The sequence below is a fragment of the Lepeophtheirus salmonis genome, chromosome 5 (assembly GCF_016086655.4).
Source record: "Lepeophtheirus salmonis chromosome 5, UVic_Lsal_1.4, whole genome shotgun sequence".
In the NCBI taxonomy this organism is placed as follows: domain Eukaryota; kingdom Metazoa; phylum Arthropoda; class Copepoda; order Siphonostomatoida; family Caligidae; genus Lepeophtheirus; species Lepeophtheirus salmonis.
In genome coordinates this window covers 7,927,864-7,943,478 of record NC_052135.2, presented here as the reverse complement: position 1 = coordinate 7,943,478, position 15,615 = coordinate 7,927,864, and the positions used below count along the sequence as shown (strand labels likewise).

Genomic DNA, 15,615 nt, shown 5'->3' with positions numbered 1-15,615 from the left:
TTATGTCAATGTTATGTAAATTTAGAATTATCCTAATTTGGTAAAGGACCATGACATTAATCAAGGATTGCTCTAGAGTACTCCATGAACTAATTAATGTGTTTGCATGATTTATTTCTCAATCGTACCCATATCTTCTATGACCAAGTAAAAATTCTGAACACAAAACCTTTCATTAGGAAAAGGAGAGTCTTTAAAGTTTGAAGATCTTAATTTGCAGATTCTGTTTCTAGGATTGTACAAAAATGTTGAGGATTACTATTCACAGATCAAATACATTGTAGCTCTTTGTGAAAATCCTCCATATTGGACATGCATCTATTTGAGAGTGAAGTCAGAAAAATGCTGGGTTCTGTGAAAAGACAAGAGGAAAGTATGTACCTATCCAGTCTAATATTAAATATCATATATTGCGAAGTCCACAAAATGATGCAATTCCCAATTTTTGAATAAAAATAATAGCATTTACTGTTTATAAATTATTTAGTAGCCGTCGAGCCAGCAACGTCCAGCTAAATATCATCTAATCGCAGAGCAACTTGGAAGTACTTTGAATTTCTAGAAGTAGCAACAAATGGACTGAGTGCTGACCCATCGGCAATCTCCATTTAGCTCGGGCTTCAATTGACAATTTGAATTTAAATTAAGCGAAGACAAAATGGCGTGTGGGGGTTCTGATCATATCCTGGATTTCTTTGATTTATCGAAACCTTTTGAAAGGTTAAGTACTTCTTCTACAACTCCTGATGTTCCACCCTCTCAAGTTTCCAAGTTTTGGAAGGATATGAATAAGGAACAGGAGGATTTACAAGGTGGAACTTCATACTCTAAAAAATACCGACGCCGTCAAGAAGAAGAAATTCGCCGCTCGAAACACACTCCACTTCGGATGAAACAGGTATCCAACATGATGGATATTGAATCCGTTTCTGAAGTCTCGAATGGGATGAGTACGAACGATATGGATGAAAAGAGTTTATCCATGGATGCAATCAACACCTATAACAATTCTATAGGGTATCCCTTAACGATTCTTCCTATTGATCGAGAAAGGGATCATATAATTAAGCAAATTGAAGCGAATAAAGTAAGTGTACTTGAATTATTCTGAAGCCAATCTCTATCCTTATGATAATTGTAGGTGACTATCATAACTGGGCTTACAGGTTGTGGAAAGACCACGCGAGTTCCACAGTTTATATTTGATCATTGTTTCTCCAATAATATGTATTGTAATATTATTGTGACCCAACCCAGACGGATAGCTGCACATTCTGTTGCGAGACGTATTTGTGATGAAAGAGGACTTAAGTTGGGCGGGCTTGTTGGATATAAAGTGGGTTTAGATCGAGAGAATGTCTCTGAAGATACGAGAATGCTTTTTTGTACAACTGGAATTCTTCTGAAAATCCTTGTTTCTCAAAGGAATACGCATGAATTCACTCATATAATTCTGGATGAAGTTCACGAGAGGGATATTGATATGGATTTTGTCTTACTCCTTGTCAAAAAGTTTATTTTTACAAATTCAAGAGGAACAAAATTGATCCTCATGTCTGCCACATGTGATCCTTACCATCTAAGAAAATATTTTTCATGGCGGGTCAATAACTTCGAAGATCTTGCTAGTCATATAAAGGTCGGAGGATCTAGAACTCCATATAAAATTGATGAATATTTTTTATGCAACAAGGAATTGATTCGTGTTTTTAAGTGCAAAGGCATTGGTCCTAATGCGAATAAACCGGAACCCAAATTAGATGAGAAGTGTATTGCTCTTTGTCGAAAATTGATTGAAAACCTTGATAAGCTTGAAAATTATTCAACTAGCTATAAACAGGCTCCTGGAGCTGTTTTAGTTTTTCTTCCTGGAGAATATGAAATCCAAGTAGTTAAAGATCATTTAGTTGAGCTTAAAAGTAGGGATGTTAGATCCGTTTGGAAAATCGTACCACTACATTCTCGTATCCCATCTGAAGAAAGGGAATTAATTTTTCGAAATTATAACACTGAAAAAAATAACAATAGAAATATCCGGAAAATCATTTTATCAACTAATATGGCTGAGTCTTCAATTACAATCCCTGACATTGTGTATGTTATTGACTTTTGCCTTACAAAGAATCTTCGAGCTGAGAAGTCTACAAATTATGTAGCACTTCGTCTGGAATGGGCGGATAAAAGTAGTCTAGAGCAAAGGAAAGGTCGTTCTGGAAGGGTTGCTGAGGGAAGAGTTTACAGACTAATATCGCGTGAATTTTATGATAATTATTTAGTTCAGTATCATGATCCCGAGATCCTTCGCGCACCTCTTGATAAAGTTATTCTAAGTACAAAGCTTCTCGACCAGGGCCCTCCTAAAGAGATTTTAGCTCTTGCTATGAATCCTCCTGATTTATCTAATGTTTATAAGTACATATTATTTTTTAATTTAATTCTTGATCAAATGTATATGTTTTTTATATATTTGTAGGTCCGTTATGCACTTGAAAGAAATTGGAGCGCTTCTTTCTACTGTCAAAGGTAAAGAAATGCGGGAAGATGGTGACTTAACAACTCTTGGTGAAGTAATTGCATTTCTTCCGGTGGATGTTCGTATTGGGAAACTAATTGTTTTGGGGCATTTATTTAATATACTTCATGAATCTGTTATAATTGCGGCTGGGATGTCACACAATTCTATTTTTGTCAATTCTTTCAATAATAGGGCCAAGTTCTGTAGTCACATTTAAATTATGTATTTGTCTCATATATTTAATTATTTAGGTCATATGAATATAAGCTCATGTGGTCTGATGGAACTTTTTCAGATGGTATTGCCATTAAATTGGCTTATGAAAAATGGCAAAATTTATTATTAACTGGTAGATTCAAAGGAATAGGGCAATCAAATCCTCATGAAAACGAACTTAATTGGTGTCGTTCCAATTTCTTGGAACTAAAAGTAACAATTATAAATATAAAAATGTAATTCATTATGGTTATATTTATAGGCCTTGAAAGAGATGCATTCCACCATACGCGATATTCAAGCCAGTTTATTGCATAATGGTATACAAGTTTTTCCACGTCCTAATGTTTCCAACAAGAAATCAGAACATCAGAAATATTTATTAATTCGAATTGTTATGTTTGGAGCATTTTATCCTAACTATTTTATTCAGAGTCAAAATTCTCTTGATTCTAAAGAAGTGAACAAGACAATCTACGGAAAAGATCACAGAAATACTTTGTATTTTACTGGCTTCCCAAATGAACAAGTTCCCTACGCTCCTTTATATTTTGGTCAAATAAGGAATTTTTTTAATGGCTTCATACCAGCAGATGAAAATATTCGAATAGAAGTAAATGGCTCCAAAGTTTTAGTATCTTTTAACAAAAGAAATTATGAAAGTCTAATTGAGAAACAATGCAGTTACCGATTAAATGGTACCGTTTTGCAGCAAGTTCTCGTTGGAGTGAAATTGCGAAAAGTTGAGAGAGAATCTTTCAAACTTTTAGTCTATCCTCCAAACAGAGCTAGTTTGGAGTTCGAAAAGTACAAATACAAACTTTGTCAAGAAAATTTAGGCTATGACGGAGTACCAATAAGCAAAATTGGATATTTTGAAGTTCCACTAGTTGGAAAGTCCTTTACCAAAGTCAATATTGTACATGTTAATGACCCTAATTCATTTTATGTACACTTTATAAATACCAAGAACTTTAGAGATCTTTTTAGGGAGCTTTTTGACTCTATAAAAACATTAAGTCATCAAAGCCCTAGATACGTCAAGTCTAATAAGGAATTAAAAAGTGATCATTTGTATCTTGCTGAATTCACAGACGAATTTGGAGAGTCTCAATTCTATAGATGCAGATTGGAGAGGTACATGTTAAAGCAACTTGAAGATTTTTGTGAACTTTTGTTTTGTCTTGTAGGTTTTCTCAAAATTCTCCACACGTCGATGTATTTTTTATCGATTATGGAAATAAATCAACTGTCTCTGTCGACAAATTGATCAAAGTTGCCTTGGAGGACATCAAACAATGTCCTTCTATTATTCAAGTACCTGTGCTGGCAGTTGAATCAATGTTAAGCTTTGTTAAAGCAAATCCAATTCGTAATAAGCATATGATATGGAGTTCAGCCTCCATTAATGCGTAAGGATATTACATTTAATACACTCATTAGTGAATTAACTACTTTATTTTTAGTTTTAAATCCAAAGTTGATGAACAATCAGCGGAAGTTAAGGTTCACGTATATTCTGTTGTACTTAAGTCCCATAATGAACCGTTTGCTTCACTTGAGTTGATATCGGAAAAAGATCAAGCTTCAATTAATGACTGGCTCAAATCTGAGCCTAATGGTGAAACTCCGTATGCGTGTCATTCCAATGAGTCGTATATGAGTGAGGAAAGTCATAAAATTAGAAACCAATTGTGCCACACTCTTCTAGACAGTAGTCAAAGCGTCTCAATCTTGGAATATGTTTCGAAAAAGTAAAAATACTTATGCGATGAATATAATACAATTCGTTATTGTAATTTATTTTTCGTAGCTTCTATAAAAATGAATTTGATGACTTAATGAAATGTGATCAAAGGGAGACAATTTATCTTAAAGGACCATTTCATCCTCTGGAGTCTTCTTTGTATTGTCTACACGAATTAGGATCGTCAAAGTTAGTTAATATATGCTCTGACTCTGTCAATTCTGGTATTTAAATGCATGATATTTGATTTATTAAATATTTTAGTATACTTTTTTTTATATTTTAAGTTCTTTTAAAGCAATTTCCAAATGAAGATATAGATCTTTGGGTTGTGGCTGGAGTTGTCAATCTTACTTCATCTGGAGATCGTCTTTCCTTGCGATCAACTAATTTTATGCCTGCTATACCTGCATTTGGCTCAATTATGTCTATGATATTCGGCCCTAGAGTTGAATTACGTTATAGCACAGATAGAACTAAGTTAACTGGTGCGATAGTTGGGCTTGGAGATAGACCAAGTAATTGGAACAAAAAAGTAACTAACGCAATCAGTGGAGAATCAAATAGAGTACCTTATCATAAGGATCATGATATGGAAATCGAATTTGATGCCATGATTGACATGGACGATATAGAATATATTAATAAAGTATGGTTAATTTTTCAGTATCAATATCATTATGACTAGTTTTCAATTATTCATATTTTGATTTATAGATTCGATTCTCTATTAATTATGTTCTGAGTCGTCAAGTCGGAAATTATGATTTATCATTGGATGCGTTAAGAAATCAGATTAAACCACGTTATACTCACCCTACTTTCTTAGGAGAGTGCCATGACAACATTGATAAATATCTTAATCACCTTATGTCAAAAAATAGGAAAGCCATGGATAAAATCCCATTTCCTAAGGCTTATCAATGGGCTGTTACTCCGGAAGACCTATTAATTAAAGTTCCAGTAAATATTTTCCATTATAAATTGAAGACTGAATGATAAAATCTATTTTTATTTAAGCATGATGGTATTTTTAATGGGTATCTCAAGCTCATCGATCATTTACAATTAAAATGCAAAACTGAAGAGGATATTATATCCTCTGAATTACGGAATATTGCTATATATCTCAAAAATAAGAAGTTTTCATTCGATGTAACAGAATTAAAGTGTCCACTTTGTCCAGGTGGAGAAACATTCCAAGATTATTATGGTCTTCTTGAACATTGTGAAGGTGAGTACATAGATCCCATCAATTATATATAAGCTTTTAACTAATATTTGATTATTCATTAGACTTATTACACACTTATAGAGAAACCAATTTCTGGAAAAGGTATAGAGAAACTTCAAGGCTTGCTGATTTTAAGGCCTTTGAAAATGTATTGAATGGAAAAGAGAATATGGAACATGAAATTTTTTGTCCATTATGTAATTTGAAGCCCTTATTTTATAACTTTGATGAAGTTGTTGCTCATTCTTTGGAGGAACATCATTTGGAAATGAGGCAAGAGTTCGTTCGAGAAATGGATTAATTAAGTAAATTATGGGGAGAGATGCAGTTTTTATGATAATCAAAATTACTGAGCGTCGTCATTTTGTTGTTATGTTAAATAGTATGTATATGTTTTATGACGAATGATTAAGAGTAGAATCGAACTCTTACATTAAATTATAGTTATATCTTGAAGACGAGTTTCAAATAAATTCAAACTCAGTTGTCTTGGAATTGTTATCTGAGTATTCACTTTTCTTTCATTTGTTCCTAGTAGTCGAATAAAGCCATAGATAAGATATCCTAAAGCAAGAATAATGGCAACGTGAAATGAATATAGAAATAGATTGAGGTTTTTTTTAATTTTTATTTTGAGAAATGTCTCTTCATATACATACTTGTGTATATTTCATGTAAATGTATTCGAATATAAACTTATTTTTTAATAAATTACAATGACAAAAATTAGTATTTCGGATTTTTTTAATATGTACCTACATGGAATCATGTAAACATATAGAATTTTTAAATTCTGGAAAAGATAAAAATGATGAGAACAATTGGAGATAGACTTTGGATAATTTTATTTGTATAAAGAAAAAAAAAAATTATATTTATATATGTCTGTTGTATAGTAATAACTCAAAAGGGATTGAAATTTTCATGACATAAAGAAAAAAAAAACGTAATACTTCTTTGGTTATTATCTCAAGAGAGAAGAAACATGGTTTGGGTATATGTCTTTGGTATGTGTTGGCACAACATATAAATAATGAACGTAAAACATATTTTGTACATTGTCACAAAAAACAAAACTTCTTAGACTTTGGTCAATAAATAATGGAATAAATGCCTTTTTAGACTTCAAAGAACTTGTTGATTATGGAAATAACATAAATGTATGCATCTATATCAACATTGCCCAGTATCTGCTAATCAATGAATGATTAGACATAATTATTTATCTCTAAAATTATTTCTTACTAAAAAGAGGGATCAAATAACAAAATTAAAATTAATTACTTTATTTTTCTGAATGAATACAGAAGAATATTCAATTTATTTGTTTGGGGGGTTTATGTATCTATCATTTTAATCACGTACATACATAATTGCAGGGCTGTTGGAAAGTCTCTTTAACTTTGAAAAAGAGGGCAAAAAGTGGAGAAAAATATAGTTTCATTTTTTTATTATTAATAAGTGAAAATATATGAAAAAAGGGCATATTGTAAAAAAAATTGGAGATCCCCTTTTCCCGACGACCCTGAAATGTACGAACAGTAATGTTCATAAGTATGATCAAGCTTGCAAGTACATAGTACATACAAACTGGATCAATAATAATTACATAGAGGCAGACAGTTATAACTAATATAAAATTGTTAATTTAGTGGGTAATCACTACTAAAAAATAAAATGACAATAAGAAACAAAAGTAAATATGAAGAGGAAGAAGACATAGGCATTCAATGAGGGAATTATACTTATGCTATGGTAGTATTTGTTGTTGTAGTAATAGTAGATAACTATTATTATCTGGGATAAATAATTCATAATTACTAAACCAAAAAATAAGTCCAAAGGAAAAAGGCATGGAAACAATTATTATCGTGACGAAAGCTCCGAAGCATTATGAATAGATTTCCCGTCTTCATTTTCGTCATTAGGGTTGGACCCGCAGGTTTTTAATAAGTCTCTATATGTTGAGGAATTGACGAATCGTGGATAAGAGTCCCGATGCATCAAAGTATATATTTGAAGTTGAGCTTCATTGAAGGTTTGCTGCGAGGGGGAAATCATGTTTTGATTAATGATTTCTCTAACACGTGAGTCCAAGCTCACCTGTAATTATATAATACATCCTCATTGATTGATTGAAGTATATGGTTTTTTTTTTTAAAGAGGCTGGATAAGAATAACATACCTCTCTGGGTGAAAGAATGGACACATAATCTTCATAAATTATTCTTGCTTTTTCTTCGATGAGTTCTGGACTTGGTTCATTTTTCAGATCCTCACACGCTAACCAAAATAAAATATTTTCCTCACTATATTCACATCGTAAAAAAGCACGAAACACTTTGCGACCACCTGTAAAGCAAAGAATAAAAGGTATTTGTTTAGTTATTTGTTTTTCTGCTATGTATTAAGTACTTACTATCACTACTCATGAGTCTTTCAAATGAGTCACCCCATGCACGAATTTCCCGAGAGGATACATTTCTAAAAAAAAGTTTAAGAGCATTATAATTGATGTGAACAATGAATGACAATGATTCGTACTTACCCAATTTCAACATCTTTCATAAACTCGCACGTACTTTCTAATGAGCCATTTGATGCCTTCACGGAAAATCTGAAAGAAATAATATATTATGGTGATTTGAAGATATAATAATATACTACTTAAAAAATATCGAAGGCGCACAAAACATTGCATATCATGGAGAAAGGATTTGCAAAGGAGACAGTAAAATACATACAAAAAATATAAGAATTTCAAATATGTCTTAGATATGTATAGATTTATTTAATTCTATCCACTTGAATTTACTTTAATTAGATGTAAATGCCTTGCATACTGCATAGTATACGGAATAATAAGAGCGTAAATCTTTAAAGTAATCAAATAAGTATTAAAAACATGAGTTAATTAGTTAATGATAATCATTACACCATTAGTAAGCAAATGATACAAACCCATAATAATATATGTACACATATATTTTAACCGTAATGGAGCACCCTGGATCGCTGATTCAGAGCAACTTTTTGCCAGAGATAGTTGAAATAATTGTATTTAAGTACAATGTACAGAGGATAATGAGCTTCAAATTAAATAGTAATTAATAATTATAAATTGATTATGATATGTAAGTATATGTTATACTTATTTATTTATGATATACCATGAAGGATCGACTCATGACATTAAAGAGTTAATTAAAGCACAACAACCAACAACAAATAATAATAATAAAGTAATGTTCAAATGTCAGGGCTTAATGGAGTTAGAGTTATATATAGCTGTATTCTTTTAAGAAGGACTTGTAATTTATGACATGATTCCATTCTTCGTACCTTTATACATAGACTTAGAGACTATATATATATTCCTCAAAAAATAAAATCCATCGATTTCGCATGATTAAAATGTCTCATTTATATATATATAATAATAATATAAATCTGCTACTCATCTGGAAAATATGTCTACATATTATAAAAAGAGATTAAACGTATACAAAGTGATAGATGTATTGTATATAATATTTAGATTAGGTAGAAGGTACGTAACTCGTCTCTTCAAAGGTAGATTCTACATCATATTATATCCTTCGATAATACATATATCCATTCCAAATGACAAAATAAAATTTGATTCATAGTACATGAATAAGGACTAATTTTGGCAATTTCTTTATCTTATAACGACTTATTCAATTACAACATTGGTCATTCTAATTACAGACTGTTTATGGATGGTATCATTTCATTTTGATCACTTAAAATTATATGGTTATATTTTATGAGTAATATAACTTTGGCCATTGGAACCTAATAATGTATCACAGAAAACTTATATTTTAGTCATTTGTATTCAAATAGTCAAAAACGACAGTATCGATCATCCATGGAATATTAAAGTGTTATAAGGTTTTCACATCAAGTCCTGTATGTACTTTATCTCATTTTTTGGTTACAACTTGTACAACATTTAATAATACCAGTTACAACTTGTACATGCTCTACATTATACACAAGTCCCACTTCATAGAAAATATTATGTACATAGATGGAAAGAGAGAAATGGAACAACAATCCTTGATAAGCATGAGAAGAATTCCTGCAAAATCATTATCTTAACTAAGGTTTATTGAACTCTTTTTTTGTTTTTTTGTTTTTTGAACAAGAGTGACAGAGTTTAACTACAATCATAAATCAGCATGAACAGCAGTCAATAATGGCTTCAAGTTCAACTTACCCTTTTTTATATCTTTTGCAATTTTTTAATCGTCCAAAGACTCCTTTCCATTTCTCTTGCTGAGATTGTTTAGCCATATTATAGGCTCTTATGCCGAAAGTGCACATCGACAATTGCCGAAATGAACTTCGGGTATCTTCATTCGGATTTAGACCCCCTATATTTTTATTTTTTTGTCTTGGGTTCAATCCCAGGGAACACGTATTCTTGGAGGAAAAGGAGTATATAGATGCAAATCCTATATAGTCTGGCTATAAGGATGAAGGACAGGAAAGATAGTATCAGTAGTGATATTACATATATTAACTAATGGAGGGTCGTTTCACAGTTGTTTTCTTTTCTAACTTTTTTTCCTCTTCTCACAAATGAAAAAAATCGATGTATCCGAATAAATAACCGTTTATAAATATATGTCTTAAATTCCTTAATTTTATTGAGAGTGTTATGCTACTTTTTATTCTTCTTGAATTGCTGTTGTATTTTCCCTCTTTCAAGAAGGGAAAAAAGTTACGTATATATACATATAGTCACACAAATTAACAACGAGCACAAGAAAGCAACCTTTTACTTGAATGTTTCCACTCTGAGACTGTCAAGGCTGCTTTTTTACAAGAAATAAACTAGGGGGAAAAAAGAAGAGAAGAGAAGGAAAGCAAATTAACTTAGCCCATTAGTACATAGGCCTTCCATGATGTTAAAAAGAAATGGGAACGAGCGTGTTGAGTAAGTAAGTGCGTCCGAGTGTGTGTGTTTAATAAAAAATATCCGTGTACTAGCGGCTATTCATTCTTAAAAGGAAAAGGCGGGCGTTTTTCTTTCCCCTTCGTACTTTTCTTCTTTAGGCTAGCACGATGCGTGTGGTGAAAGAAGAGGAAAAAAAGAGATCATATTTTCCTGCATGTATATATTCAAAATAATTCCATAAATTACCGAAATCTAAATGTTTTTAACCATTCTTCTTAATTAATTCCATGTAGAAACTATGGAGATGCTCACGGGGATATTTATTTATTTTTTGAGAAAGCAGTCCTACAAATGATGAGTAAATTAAGATGTATTCTATCTCTCCTTTTTCTAACACAAAGTCTTCTTATGTGAATACTATTTGCATGCATCCTCTTCTGACTATAACAAAGGGCCTTTATCAGAGAATATTGTATTATTACATATCCTCCAATGAAGATGCATAAAGCATTCATCTCAATATATAATGGTAATGTAATTAAAAGGATTTTTCCATTTAGGCTGGAGATGACAAGTCGTAATTGGTTGACTTTGTTGTTAGTTTGGTTACTGCTAGTGGTGGTGTTATGATGGATTTAGGCCTCAGAAAGGGAAACTTAGATTACATATGTATTGGTTACATATTATGCTGATATATATTCTAGTTGTCAGAGGGGAGTGGGAGAAAGAGTAAGGGGGGGGGGAAGGCCTTGTTAAGAAGAAAAGGGAGTAGAGAAAGTAAGGTACACGCATGGATTGAATTTTCTCCCTACGTACGCTGTTTCTAGAGTCTACATGCAAATAATATGTAACTAACAACAACACCACACTCAAGGTTTTCATCATTCATTCAAAACCTAGGTCCAGTATAGGGCTCATCGTAATTTCTTTGTTTCTTTTTCTTGCAATTGTATCTGTCGCTGGATCAAGAGTTCTCAGTAAATATCGATTCCAAACCAATTAAAAGAGTATCGTTTAGAATATAACTTTTACTTATATTATTTATTTACTTACACATGAAGGAAGAGGGATTGTTGTATATTATTAATATATAACTTCCCTATAAATGACTTTAAAATATATATCATATTCTGTAAATTTATGGAAGACAAAATATATTGTTAGTAAAGTTGATAATATTGTAGAGAAAAACGCGTGCAAGGAGAAGGGGGGGGAAAAAATACATATGGTATCATTGTTAAAAATACTGATGTGATTATCATCTGCCTGCTTTATTATAACGAAAGTATTTATTAGCAAAATGTTTAATGAAGATATACTACGTATAATTGACTTAGAAGTTTTTTATCCGTTACAGTAGATTTTATAACGTCACACTCCATGAAATTGTAATTCATTATGAACCTTATTCTCAGAATAATAGCCAATGAAACGACAAAGTAGAGTATTTCGAAATATATTTGAAGTTCCAAGTTTAAAATAGAAGGCTTTAATTAAATATAATCTACATAATAAAAAATATACCATCATACATTTATGTTAAATATACAAAATTAAACAATTGGAGTCATATAACTAATAACAATAAACTATATATACAGAATATTGAAATAATAGATTTATCAAAATAATATTTTCTTGTTCTGACACTGGAATCCAGTTAAATATGTCATAACTTTAGGTTGCAAAACACAAGTGAGACGTGGAGTTTAATCAAAAAAGATAATCTCCCCTCTTCTTCATGTGGAAGTTGCAGTTGCAAACCATCCAAAGCTACTACTCCCGTTGTTGTGACCATTTAAGCACTTTTTTTTTGCCTTTGAATGAGTTGCGTATCATAATTCTTGATAATTTTGGCTAAAATAGAATCATATTTTATGATTAGATTTATAAGAAAAATGAATACTTACTGTTAGATAGTACAAAATTCAGAGTTCCATTTCGAAATTAGTAAGTATTTTATTCTTTTTACTGATAACTTGATCGTTATTTGGTGTGGATGACTCAAAACATTTTTATATGTATTTCTATAAATGACATCAGTACCAACATCTTCTATTAATTTAATAATGATTCCTCGGGAAGGGATAGGTTTACCCGTGTATTTCTCCATAAATTTTTTGAACGTAGATGATTAGCAATGGATAAGGTTATATTACATGCAATAAACATCTTTGTGAGATCAGAGTTAAAGTATGACATGATGTATTCATCATTAACTTTATTTTTTAGATGAATATCCATACTCTTGTTATGAAATGAGGATAATGAGTGGCGTGTAATTCTAGACAGGGTACTAGAGGCACATTTATATCGACAAATCCGACAACCTATCTGTTTCTCATCCGGTAAGTATTTTCCAAATTCCTGGGCCTCCATTTTCATAAATCTAGACAGAAGGCAACGAAATTTTAGGCATTTTATGCAGTTCTCTATCGACTATCACCATCTATTATTATATTAATATTGAATAATAAAGGCGGGAATGATAACGTTCTTGATTGATAGAAGAAGATGTATATTATTTAATCAATGATGCCATAAGTATTTCTTCTCTTCTCCTCGCACGCTTTTCTATTCTTACCAAAAGTATCACCCTTAATTGTTAGTTAGAGAACATCAAACCCATCATCACAGGAAGAGTACTCGTAACTTCTTAGTGACCACTGACAATAAAGGATATATAGATAACTTTGCCACGAAATCTGAAGAATAGAAATTAGGCAATTAAGTAACAAATTATTTAAACCTCCTTTTCGTATTGATGATATTCATCATACTAAAGACTCTCTCAGTATCACAATTGACAATATTTTTGCATAAAAGGTTGTCACTCAGGCGAAGTTATTGCCAAAGGTATTTGAGGAAAATTCTTAAGGAATTATTATTAATTACTTCTTGTGCTCTTCTGGTTGCTGCCAAATCTTCATCAAGGCTATTTTAATTTTCTCTGAAGACGTCGAAGTGATGGTAGTAGTACTCCACTGCTTTTAACAAAGTTCCCTATCTTGTTATAATTGGTGATGGAGGGAGGGGAATTTTGTACGAAGCAGTAAATACTCTCTTTGGGATGATCTAGAACATTTAAAGGGATGTTACACGACACAAATAACTTTGTTATATTCAAACTGAACTATGAACCTTTTAATTTTCCTTCGTCTCTTTGAATCTTGTGCTTCTTGAAGATTTTTTAAGTTGGTGATGTGATGGGAGGTTTTGGAGAAGCGGATTACTTGCCATAAAGCACGGGATGGGCACGAGAAACCGCAAAAAAAGGTAAGATATACTTTTACTTTCCAAATCATAATTCCACACATCCGTAACTCTGTTGTTAGAAACCCATGAAAAAAAGGCAGGGTTTCTTCGGCATGATGATGATGCACGTGGGAGGGCAGTAAGGGGAAGTTTCTTTGCTGATGATTAGTACAATACTGAACAAAATTTGTTTAGAAGATGCAAGCGATTCCTTTTTTTATATAATCTCTTTCAATCAATAAAATTTGTTCTTTTTGAACGATTCCAACAACCCTATGTATCACTCTCGCCTTCTCTTCACCTCTTTTTCTCATTACAAACAACTCCACTTCAATCATAATTCATGTGCATTTTCATTATAATCTAAGATTTGAATAAAATGTAAAAGTGCATATGATAAAATGAATTTTGTTTGTTTTTATGAGTGAGTGCTCTACAGACTAAAGTACTCATCAGTTATCCCTGCTTATTATATTTTTTCTCGATTTTTTATTATTCTTGAGGAGAAGACACATATTAATAAAAATGTTGAGTAGTTACGTGTGATTGTGCTCACGAAGAACGGAGTGTAGCATTAAGAATTTATTGTGAAATTATCTTATATTATTAAAGAAAAATTGGATTTTAGCCGACACCTAATTACTCCAGGTAATGCCGGTACTACAGCTAGTATTCGATAAGAAATACTTAGTGATGTAAATCATGTTAATTTTATAGCTTATAGAATTGGTAATCGGAATAATGAATTTTCTTTTCCTTAGCAGTTGTCATTATTACTTAATTCCTGAGTTGTGAACATCCTTTCCTAAGTGAAAACTTGATCGGTCATAAGTTTTAAAGGTTTAAAGACTCGGATTAGTTATTAGTTAAGAACATGTGCTAAGGGTTACGAAATAGATCACTTTGTAAAAAATTGTATCAACCAGTTTGTGAAATGGGGAGATTATCTTAAGTCAGTTAAAGAAGTTTTATTCAAAGACCATGTAATGGATAATTATAAAACAAGTGAAAACATTGATAATGCTTACATAATTGTCGACAAGACTAGCGATAACATTATTAATATTGTAGATTCAGATGGGAGAAGAAATTCAACTAGCGAAGAAAACATTCCTGAAAATGAATGAGTAAACACTGTCCAAGAACAGGTTACAATAAGTGAAAATACAGCTTCGACGAAGACAAATTGTAATAAAAAATATTTTAGTATGGAATATTTGCTAAGGAATTAGTTCAATCTATAATGATATTAGCAGCTCTTAGGACCCAAATAAAAAGAGAAGGTTAAATAAATCTAAAAAGCCTCTTATTGATATTGTTAAACAGCAAATTTTGTCCCAGCGTTTTCGTTCCCAATCAGTGGGGAAACGAAATAAGCTGGATGCATCGCCATCACCAAATAAGAGGGAAAACCTCCTTAAGCGATTGAAGAGCTCTGAACAAGTAAAGGGTGTTCTTTTTGTTGATTTTATTTATCTATTTTAAATTATAAACACGGAGGGAAAAGTATATATGCAAATCGTTGATTTTTTCTATTATAGAGTTAAAAAAATTACGAATTTTAGACCAAAGATGTTCCGAACGAAAATACATTCCATTCTTTCAGCCAATAATAAATATTCAAAGGAAAGAGCCTACTCCACTTTTATTTATAGGGGATATGTATGTGAATCTTGAATCATCAGGAAAATATGCAAATATTAAATAGAAGCTGTCGT

General features: G+C 31.6%; 2 protein-coding genes across 3 annotated transcripts; one reads left to right on the top strand and one right to left on the bottom strand.

Moving 5' to 3' along the window:
* The first annotated feature begins 189 nt into the window (after positions 1–189).
* On the top strand, positions 190–6,207 carry spn-E (spindle E). Its single transcript, XM_040713102.2, has 13 exons — positions 190–373; positions 488–1,087; positions 1,142–2,412; positions 2,474–2,713; positions 2,767–2,944; positions 2,994–3,868; positions 3,922–4,143; positions 4,198–4,485; positions 4,545–4,702; positions 4,766–5,127; positions 5,196–5,441; positions 5,499–5,712; positions 5,775–6,207. The coding sequence occupies exons 2-13, from the start codon at positions 659–661 to the stop codon at positions 6,011–6,013; spliced, it is 4,722 nt and encodes a 1,573-aa protein (XP_040569036.1). The 5' UTR covers positions 190–373; positions 488–658; the 3' UTR covers positions 6,014–6,207.
* Positions 6,208–6,320: 113 nt separating this feature from the next.
* On the bottom strand, positions 6,321–10,703 carry LOC121118525 (regulator of G-protein signaling rgs-2). 2 transcript variants are annotated; one of them, XM_040713108.2, is made up of 5 exons: positions 9,959–10,703; positions 8,261–8,329; positions 8,132–8,196; positions 7,898–8,064; positions 6,321–7,815 (listed from the first exon to the last, which is right to left on the bottom strand). In XM_040713108.2, the coding sequence occupies exons 1-5, from the start codon at positions 10,063–10,065 to the stop codon at positions 7,579–7,581; spliced, it is 645 nt and encodes a 214-aa protein (XP_040569042.1). In that variant the 5' UTR covers positions 10,066–10,703; the 3' UTR covers positions 6,321–7,578. The 2 variants fall into 2 exon arrangements, with proteins under 2 accessions (XP_040569042.1, XP_040569043.1); XM_040713109.2 differs by having other exon boundaries at positions 6,321–7,755; positions 9,959–10,607.
* Positions 10,704–15,615: the final 4,912 nt, after the last annotated feature.

Excerpts from the sequence above, each read along its gene's own strand:
- spn-E (XM_040713102.2), top strand. The coding sequence starts at position 659 with ATGGCGTGTGGGGGTTCTGATCATATCCTGGATTTCTTTGATTTATCG. Across the intron at positions 2,945-2,993 it reads CCAATTTCTTGGAACTAAAA|GCCTTGAAAGAGATGCATTC; the intron begins GTAACAATTATA and ends TTATATTTATAG. Across the intron at positions 4,486-4,544 it reads TTGGAATATGTTTCGAAAAA|CTTCTATAAAAATGAATTTG; the intron begins GTAAAAATACTT and ends TATTTTTCGTAG.
- LOC121118525 (XM_040713108.2), bottom strand. The coding sequence starts at position 10,065 with ATGTGCACTTTCGGCATAAGAGCCTATAATATGGCTAAACAATCTCAG. Across the intron at positions 8,330-9,958 it reads TGCAAAAGATATAAAAAAGG|ATTTTCCGTGAAGGCATCAA; the intron begins GTAAGTTGAACT and ends TATTTCTTTCAG. Across the intron at positions 7,816-7,897 it reads CCATTCTTTCACCCAGAGAG|GTGAGCTTGGACTCACGTGT; the intron begins GTATGTTATTCT and ends ATATAATTACAG.